At 46.3% G+C, this 10000-nt stretch overlaps 1 protein-coding gene across 1 annotated transcript in view; it reads left to right on the top strand.

The window, feature by feature from the left end:
* scube2 (signal peptide, CUB domain, EGF-like 2) overlaps nucleotides 1-10000 on the top strand; it is a gene marked incomplete at both ends in the record, with an annotated part of 24167 nt that overhangs the window by 1833 nt on the left and 12334 nt on the right. Inside the window, 12 exons of the mRNA XM_080528604.1 lie at nucleotides 1-107; nucleotides 453-587; nucleotides 2703-2828; nucleotides 2979-3095; nucleotides 3888-3977; nucleotides 4938-5054; nucleotides 5518-5649; nucleotides 7292-7408; nucleotides 8364-8486; nucleotides 8863-8979; nucleotides 9214-9307; nucleotides 9875-9981. The exon at nucleotides 1-107 is cut by the window's left edge and continues 19 nt beyond it. Of these exons, the coding sequence (XP_080384730.1) occupies nucleotides 1-107; nucleotides 453-587; nucleotides 2703-2828; nucleotides 2979-3095; nucleotides 3888-3977; nucleotides 4938-5054; nucleotides 5518-5649; nucleotides 7292-7408; nucleotides 8364-8486; nucleotides 8863-8979; nucleotides 9214-9307; nucleotides 9875-9981 (1382 nt within the window). The remainder of the gene's footprint in view (nucleotides 108-452; nucleotides 588-2702; nucleotides 2829-2978; nucleotides 3096-3887; nucleotides 3978-4937; nucleotides 5055-5517; nucleotides 5650-7291; nucleotides 7409-8363; nucleotides 8487-8862; nucleotides 8980-9213; nucleotides 9308-9874; nucleotides 9982-10000) is intronic.

Here is a 10000-nt window from a genome sequence, read left to right as displayed (position 1 = left end):
GGAGTACAACGGTGGCTGTGTGCACGAATGTAACAACATACCAGGCAATTATCGGTGCACTTGCCATGATGGATTCAATTTAGCGCACGATGGACATAATTGTCTAGGTAAGAGATGTTTCTATAACTAACTATAAGGTCAACATAGAGTTTGGCACTCAATGTCAAGTATGCTTAGGTTGAAAACTTTAAGGAAATCAGCCTGTTGCTTGCAAAAAACTTTATTCTAATGGTATTAGAAGAAGAAAAAAAAACATGATGCATTATATGAAAGTTAGTTTCTATTCACCTGCCGATGCATTTGATTGTATAACAGGTTTGTGACAAGTAAGCAGAGCTGCTGTTGTTCTTCTTCATGCTGTGTTTAAATGTCATGTCAAGTCTAGCCTAGCCTGACCAGTTGCCTATTCATATTAATATGCCATGTTTTAATACCATGGCTCCCCCTTGTAGATGTGGACGAGTGTGTGTTCAACAACGGAGGGTGCCAGCATACGTGTGTCAACACCATGGGCAGCTATGAGTGCCACTGCAAAGATGGCTTCTTCCTCAGTGACAACCAGCACACGTGCATCCATCGCTCTGTCGGTGAGTACACCTGGGTACCCGCTCTGCCACTCCTCTCTCTGCCTGTCCGTCCGTCTGTCTGTCCGTCTGTCTGTCCGTCTGTCCGTCTGTTCATCTGTCCGTCTGTCCTGTCACGGTGCAAGGCCAGCAGGATAGACCCTTGGGTCAGCTTCTGTTCCTGTCTGCAGGACATGGTGTTAGGATACTCTGTGTGTGTTTGTGTGTGTGTGTGTGTGTGTGTGTGTGTGTGTGTGTGTGTGTGTCTGTGTGTCTTTGTCTGACATCTGTGTGTGTATGTGGTTGCCACAGCGTGTGTGTGCATGAGCGTGCACGAGCGTGTGTGTGTGTGTGAATGTGTGTGCATGTGTGTGCGTGTGTGTGTGTGTTTAAATGTGTAAAGGTATTAAGCCGTGTCAGGGGCACAGTTGAGAATTATGGAGCTAATTCTGAAATGTTCACAGACAAGGCTGTGATTGACAGCACAATGAGGGACGACAGCTTTTAAGTCGGGTCGCCTCTCCGCGGCGGCATTCTGTGGAGCGGGCGGGCTCTAAAGGACCCACGCTGTGGGAAAAGGATCCCCGTGTCCCGGGGAACAAAACAAGTTAATAACTGCAACACTTGGGCCTTTGTAGCCGGTGTCATAGAAAAGAATAAAGCTCCTTCTTTTTTTATGTGTCTGTAGCTTCTCAGTCACAAGTATTGTTTTTTCTTTTTTTCTACGTTGAACTGAGAGATGCAAGGGGCTTTCCACCCCATTGGGTTTCCTTTGGCTAAAACCTAGCTAGCTTAAATCCAACCAGCATATCCACTCATCCGTTACCGCAGAAGCTGAAAGCAGAGGTTCCCTACGGTGGCCTGGAAGGGGGAAGGTCAATGAGCCCCTGTGTGAGTGGTGTTAGCGAACGGGGTATTGTCATCTGATGATGATGATGATGATACTGTGTTTCTGTGATTGGTGTAGCAAGTTGACACCAAAGATGTTAAGTAATAGGACTGTCGAAATAAGAAAGGAAACATTGAGTGAAACGCAGCTGCTACTGTTCCTACTTGAAATAACTGCCAAGGGAGCAGGTCTCTCTACTGAAAGACAAAAATATACAAAATAGCATTTGTTTTCAACATAACTGCTCTGATCATCTTATCTCCAGTCAAAGTGTAGCTCTTAGCTTTGTTTCTGCCTGTGCTCTCGCCTTTGAGGAACCGCTCTCTCTCTCCCTCTCTCTCTCTCTCTCTCTCTCTCTCTCTCTCTCTCTCTCTCTCTCTCTCCCTCTCTCTCTCTCTCTCTCTCTCTCTCTCTCTCTCTCTCTCTCTCTCTCTCTATATATCTCTCTCTCTCTCTCTCTCTGCCCATTGGCTTTACTCTTTGTCCTCTTCCCCCTGCTTGGGTTGCTTTCCTCTCTCGTCGTAATAAGGCTTGAAGAAAAGCCAGGCCGGCCCCCTCCATTTGCAGTGGCACATTTGATGGGTCCACTGCACTCGCGCGTCAGTTGAATGGCCAACGTCCCTAGGCAGTGGCATTGTTTGTCCCTCCGCGTTTGCAGATGAAGCGTAGGTCTAAATTAAAATAGGTCATCAAATCTGAATCTCAATCTATAGGAAGGAAACGGTCTTTAATGTATTTTGTAACGTCTTTGTTTAATTCGATATTTTTCACAGTGATAGCATCTTTGTGTACTTTTACAGTACCAGTAAGGGGCGGCTGTGGCGCAGGAGGTAGAGCCACCGTCGAATGATCGCAAGGTTGGCAGATCGGCGGTTCGAGCCCAGGCTGGCCACATGTCAAAGTGTCCTTGGGCAAGACACTGAACCCCAAATTGCTCCCAGTGAGCGGGCCGGCATGAGCCTTGCATGGTAGCTTGCCGCCATTGGTGTTTGTGTGTGTGTGTGTGTGTGTGTGTGTGTGTGTGTGTGTGTGTGTGAATGGATGAATGAGAGGCCGTTGTAAAGCGCTTTGGATAAAAGCGCTATATACGTGCAGTCCGTTTACCAGTCAAAAGTTTGGACTGGTTTCTGACTGGTACTGTCTCTGTCTCTCTCTCTCTCTCTCTCTTGTTCTCTCTCTCTCTCTCTCTCTCTCTCTCTCTCTCTCTCTCTCTCTCTCTCTCTCTCTCTCTCTCTCTCTCTCCATACCAGAGGGCCTCAGCTGTATGAACAAGGAGCACGGCTGCGCTCACATCTGCAAGGAGACGCCCAAGGGGGGCGTGGCCTGTGAGTGCCGCCCTGGGTTCGAGCTGGCCAGGAACCAGAGAGGCTGCATCTGTACGTGAGAACCAACAACCAGCAGTTTAACTTTATTATTATTAGATTTACATTTGCTTTTGTTTTGTTTTGAACTGTGTGAATTGTGGTGGAACTGACCAGAGAATTGTTTGTTTGTGTGTCGTTCGTCGGTGACCCCCCCCCCCTTAGTGACCTGTAACCATGGTAACGGGGGCTGCCAGCACACCTGCGAGGACACGGACCTGGGGCCCACCTGCAGGTGTCACGTCAGGTACTCCCTGAACGCGGACGGGAGGTCCTGTGTAGGTAAGAGAGCTGACCAATCACATCGCACAATCACAACCCCCTCTCGCATTAGGGAATTGGTGCCAAAGGCTAGCGAACGTCGGAACCTTGCTAAACAAACTGCCGTTTAGCCCTCAGCAAACTTGCAGCCAAACCCCCCCCCCCCATCTGTAAGACTTCTGTAAGACCCTTGTCCCCCATAGTGATACTTTCCCTCTACGAAACCAGTTTGAATAATCACATCTCGAGCCTGTAGATGAAATAGCGATCCCACTCCTAGCCCACCAGTGTGTAGTTTATTGTCGTTTCCACACCGTGGTTGTGATAAGGATCAGCCAGCCCATCAGGAAGGGAGGAGAGGAGGCAGCTGTTGGTAAGCTAGTATCTGTTTGTCCCGCGGCGGCTAGTGTGTGTGAGGTCCAGGATTATTGCGCTTGGCGCTTGTCTCCAGCTCCCATCTTCCAGTTCCACCTCCTGTAGCTAGCTATCTGTGTATCTACCACACGCACAGACAGTGTTCACTGCATACCTTCAGGGTGTAAACATGCCACTGAATGGAGAATACGGAGGGGAAAGACACACACAAGACACACACAAACACCCAGGAGTGTCTAGCTTCAGCTACAGTATGCACTGTGTGCGGGTGCCTTGACTGTGTGTCAGTTCAGGATCAGGACTGCTCAACTTGAACGTAAAGTTGAGAGAGAGAGTGAAGCTAAAAAAACGCTGTTGACCTATGTTTGTGTTTGTGTTTTATTTTTTGTGTGTTTGTGTTTGTTGGCGTGTGGCGGTCACCGACTGTGTGTACGACAGAGCGCGACGAGGCGGCCATGGAAAGCTCTGACCACAACGCCACGTCCTTCGCTGAGGTGGACAAGCGGGTCAAGCGCAGGCTGCTCATGGGTAATGGCCGTCACCTAATCACACTGTCTACATACAGTAAACTAAAACTAAACTGACTAAACACGTGGCCTGGGGTGGTCCAGTGGTCTAGCACCATGGCCTGGGGTGGTCTAGCACTGCGGTATACAGTGCACACATAATATGCCCATGTCGGCCTGGGTTCGAATCCGGCCCATGCCCTCTCTCTCTCTTCTTCTCCTTACTTTCCTGTCTGTCTTCACTACATCTGTCTAATAAAATTAGAATTATGAGTGGGACTGCCCCACTCAGAAAAAAAACCTTAAAAAAAACCTAAAAAAAACGGACTAAACACCCTCAGCGACTGACTGACTTAGCTGTTGTGATTCTGTCAGCCTGACTATCGTTGGGCTGAGCTCTGCCGAGAAACCAGCCAGGACAGGAGTGTTTTCAAAGGGGGAGTCTGAGAGGAGTACGCCCAGGCGGACCAAGGCATTCCTCAGTCTTTAGAGCAAACTGTGAAATGACTACGGCTGTGACTACCCCTCCGCTTTCTCACCCTTGATTTTCTCCTCCGAAAAAATATGCTTTTGTGACAGAGTGGTACATTTCACATGTTTTTTCCCTTCCGTTTAGGAGGGAAATGGGCGTGGGGAGTAGCCAACTGTATGTAGACAGCGCAGACATGCGGTTCTCTGTTGACGTTTACACCTAGTAAAACACCTAGTAAAAAACACTGTCTTTTACTTCATGTATGCGAGTGCGGTTGTTAGCTTTCTTGTGTGACTGACTACTACTATATATCTAAGCAATGTCTTTCGGTATAGGGTAAAAATCACACTGGTGTGTAATCTAACCAGGCGCAGTATAAACTATAAACATGATACCAACCCCTGGCAGTGCTCAGAACAGCTCAGAATGTACGAATGTTACGGAGGTGGTATTTCGTAACGTGCTTATAAAAGGGCTTATACCGTTCCCGCTGTGCCTGTGGCCTTCCAGAGACGTGTACCCTGAACAACGGCGGGTGTGACTGCACCTGTAAGGACACCTCCACAGGCGTGCGCTGCAGCTGCCCCGTGGGCTTCACCCTGCAGCCGGACGCTAAGACGTGTAAAGGTCAGATGACACACACATACACGCGCATGCACGCACGCATGCACGCACGCGCATGCAAGCATGCACGCACGCACGCACGCACAAACACAATCACAAAGTACCTCACTCACACACATACACATGCACACACACACGCATGCACGCATACACACACAAACACTGCACAAAGTACCTCACTCACACGCGCACACAAACGCACACACACACACACACAAACGCACACACACACACACACATGCACACACACACACACACACACACACACACACACACACACACACACACACCGCACCGCACAAAGTACCTCACTCACCTCCGTCCTCCAGGGGAATGTCTATCTATGTAATGTTATTCAGGAAGTGTGTTTTATTGTTTTATTTTTGCAGAAATGATTATAATCCACCATACACCTAATAGATAATCTATAGTCTATAACAGTGTATATGTTTTATGTTCCTGTCAGACATAGATGAGTGTGAGCTCACTGAGCTGCACAACGGCGGCTGCGACCACTTCTGCAGGAACACCATCGGCAGCTTCGAGTGTAACTGCAGGAAGGGCTTCAAACTGCTGACGGACGAACGCTCCTGCCAAGGTGCAGTAGGCCTCTTCACTACCCCCCCCCCCCCCCCCCCCCCGTCTGTCCCTGTCACTAACCTCCGTCTGTCCCTCTGTCTCTCTGTCTGTCCCTCTGTCTGTCCCCCTGTCTGTCCTGTGGTCTGTGGAGGGGCTCTACCCTCTGTCTGTCCCTGTCACTACCCTCTGTCTGTCCCTCTGTCTGTCCCTCTGGCTGTCCCTCTGTCTGTCCCCCTGTCTGTCCTGTGGTTTGTGGAGGGGCTCTACCCTCTGTCTGTCCCTGTCACTACCCTCTGTCTGTCCCTCTGTCTGTCCCTCTGTCTGTCCCTCTGTCTGTCCCTCTGTCTGTCCCTCTGTCTGTCCCGTGGTCTGTGGGGGGGATCAGAGCTGTACAGTACTAGGGGGGTATTCCATCAACGTCGATATAAAGGAAACTCCAGGCTTGTTTTTTTATAACTATCACGAGATTTATCAGAATAAGCCTGTTGAGACACTTAGGAGGCGTAGTGGGTTAAAACGTCGACCACGTAACCGCAGGGTTCCCGGTTCGATTCCGGCCGCGGACGTGTCCTGCATGTCATCCCTTCTCTCTCTCTCTCACCCACCCATCCTGTCTAAATCTCTACTGTATCTGTCAATGAAAGGAAAAATATGAGTGGGACTGCCCCACTCAGAAAAAAATTACCTAAGAAGAGAAGAATAAGCATACTGTTGATGGAATACCCCCCTGGACAGGCAGCCTTGTTGTGTGTTGACGTGCTGCGGGGGAGAGGCCTTAGAGGTCTGTGGTAGGACAGGCCGGTAGTGTGTGTGTAGGTGCCCTGGGAGATAAGGCAGGATGGGAGTCTACACACAGCACCAGTATCGACTTGCAGGGATTCTTCTGAAGATGCTTGTGTGTGTATACTGTAAAGCTTAACGTTAAGACCACATTACCACAAAGCAACACACAGATCTACTCCCCGATAATAAAGTAAAAAACAGTCATTAATATACTTCTTGTTTGAAATGCTTTCTAGTCTTTACCATTAATGTTCAAAAGGCTAGATACCGCAGCCCCTCAGCAAGTGGCAAGGCAAGGCAAGTTTATTTGTACAGCACATTTCATACAACAGGGGCAATTCAAAGTGCTTTACATACGTTATTTAAAAATACAGCAAGAGGAGCATAGTAAGAAAATAAAAATTACAATGAATAAAAGCAAATATAAGAAGAAAATAGATAAAACATTTAATAAGAAAATAGTTAATGGATAAAAAACATTGATAGAAGTGTTTGTGTTTAATCATATTTTTAACTTACTGTAGATTTTTATATTTTAAGGGTTTGGGTCTGTTTGATTTCTTCAGGGGGTTTGTTCCAGGAGCATGCAGCAGCGTGACTGAAAGCTGCTGCACCGTGTTTTGTTTTCACTCTTGGAATGATTAGCTGATTAGTCTCAGCTGACCTTAGGGACCTTGCGGGAATATAGGGTGGGAGGAGATCTGATATGTATTTTTTAAGTGAAACTTAAAGTACTGTATGTTTGTTTAATGTAGATTTAATGTAGAAATGCTGGATTCAGTGTAATAGCACAGTAGAAGTGTGACTAGGCATTACTGTATGACTGTATGACTGTATGACTGTATGACTGTATGACATCATCGTGTGTTTGATTCCAGACATAGACGAGTGTTACTTTGAGAGGACCTGTGATCACACCTGTGTGAATTCCCCTGGTGGGTTTGAGTGTGTGTGCAACAAAGGCTACACCCTGTACGGACTGGCCCATTGTGGAGGTGAGACTTTAAGAAGTGTGAGAATATGCACCACATACAGTATATATACAGTACCAGTCAAAGGCTTGGACACACCTTCTCATTCAATGGTTTTCTTTATTTGTGTTATTTTTTACGTTGTAGATTAATTCTGAAGACATAAAAACTATGAAAGAACACATATGGTGTTATGTAGTAAACAGAAATGTGTTCAACAAACCAGAATATGTTTTGTATTTTTTGATTCTTCAAAGTAGCCACTGTTAGCTTTGATGACAGCTTTGCACACTCTTGGCATTCTCTCAATCAGCTTGGTGTGTGTCTGTCTGTCTGTGTGTGTGTGTGTGTGTGTGTGTGTGTGTGTGTGTGTGTGTGTGTGTCAATGGAAAAGGAAACTGTGAACACTGCCCAGCATTCTCTTCTCTAGAATACGTGGGAGAAAACCACAAAAAAAAGGTGGCTACTTTGAAGAATCTGAAATATAAAACATATTCTGGTTTGTTTAAGACTTTTTGGTTTACTACCATAATTCCATGTGTTCTTTCATCGTTTTGATGTCTTCAGTATCCATCTACAATGAAGAAAATAATACATAAATAAATGAAAACCATTGAATGGGGGACGTGTGTCCAAACCATTGGCTGGTACTGTATATAATGTATATATAGAAAGAGTTCACTAGAACACAAACATATACAATAGACAATGTAGAAAATAATATATAAATAAAGAAGAACCATTGAATGGGGATTGAAGTGTGTCCAAACCTTTGACTGGTACTGTATATATGCATATATAATGAAAGATTTCACTAGAACACAAACATATACAATAGACAATGGTCAGATTCATATGGTTCACAAAAAGAAGTGGAAATATGAGTATTCCTTCAGAAGTTTAAGTAGGGTATGGTTAGAGAGATACTCTCTCTAGGGGCTACTAACAGAAAGACGTTCTCTCTACTTCTCTCTCTCAGACCTAAACGAGTGCAGCGTGAACAACGGCGGTTGTGAACAGGGTTGTGAGAACACCCTGGGGGGCTATGAGTGCCACTGCCACCCGGGCTACAAGCTACACTGGAACAAAAAGGACTGTATCGGTAAGACTGATGACTCCCTGGTCCAGAGTTGCCCTGTTGGGGGAAATGTGAGACGTCTGAAATTATCTGTCATCCACTTTATTCTGAAACTCTTGAGAGGGGGGCTTAAAAACAGGAGATACTTTGAGTTATTTCTCTCTTTCTTTCTCTCTCTACTTCTTCTCTATGTTTCCTCACTATCCCTTTGCTTAAAATTGACACCAAAAAACACCAAAAGGGCGATTGCTGCTGCTCCTGTTGTTGTTGTTTTTGGGGACGACTAGGTTTCTCTGTGTTCCAGAACCTTCCCTCATCCCTCCTCCTCTTTGTGTGCCGTTTACAATCGCCAATCACAGTTTTTCTCTTCACCTTTGAGTTTGTTGTGGTTTCTATCTAGAGGCTGAGGGGTTAACACCTGCAAAGGCCCCCTCTAAACCTACCTTGAACTGCAGCAAGCAGGAGGGAGGCGACCGCTGCTACCTGACCTGCCAGTCACAGGTCCACATCAGCAGTGGTGAGTCACTGTAGCTAGCCATCGAGCTAACGCTATCCGCCGTCAGTCTACAGGCTAGCAGAGCAAGCGCCTCCTGTCCCAGCATGCCTTCTGTTTGCTCTTGGCGTCCGGTCTATTATGGCTGGGGGCCCTTTCTGTCTCCTGGGGGCTCGGTCTCATTTGCCCTGTGTGTGTGTGTGTGTGTGTGTGTGTGTGTGTGTGTGTGTGTGTGTGTGTGTGTGTGTGTGTACGCAGGGATAGAGGATTCCTATACAGTGACCTGTGGAATGCCTCTGCCCTGCTTGGCTGGAGCTCAAAGGAACGACAGCGGGTCGTATTGCTTGGGCAAGTACAGGACGTCACACATCTCTGCATCCGCCTCTGTCCCGTTAGCGTGATGTCATGTAAACAATTACAACGAAAAAAAACATGTGTTTAGTTGTAAATGTCTTTTATTAGGATAAACCCCTTGAGATGTATCATCTCGTTTTAGAGAGGGTCCTAACATAATGTTACAATCATAACAGCAGAAATAATAAGGGTACAATTATGACACAATACAGACAGACAAGAAACAAACAACAACATTCATTACTAATTCAAAACATTGAAAACATTACAACCATAACAAGGCCGAAATGGCTAATAGAATAAGGGAAAGTGGATCTACATACTATAATATACATATTTAGCAAAAGAAAGAGATTCCCATTCCAGAGTAATGAAAAAGTGCTTAATAATTCCAATGCAGTATTGATATTTATATTTATAGCAAAGAAAAGGAGAATCTCACGTTTAAAAAATGTTTTGTGTTTGATTCCTAGACATCAAGTAGGTTGAGGGTTTAGTCGTGCTTCTCCTGGATTAACAACATGTGTTTTTGTTCCCTGTGTCCAACAGGACCAGAAATGTCAAGTGTCCCGCGGATTAAGACCACGGCCACCTTTAAATCTGGCACGGGAAAGTGCAACTTGAAACGAAGTCAAGAGAGACTGGAGGAGGTCTTGAACACAGCACACTCAGGTACAGAGGAGGTCTTGAA

Source organism: Nansenia antarctica, assembly GCF_963989245.1.
Source record: "Nansenia antarctica genome assembly, chromosome: 4".
NCBI lineage: Eukaryota > Metazoa > Chordata > Actinopteri > Argentiniformes > Microstomatidae > Nansenia > Nansenia antarctica.
The sequence above is the reverse complement of the archived record's forward strand: the minus strand, read 5'-3'. Positions and strand labels throughout refer to the sequence as shown.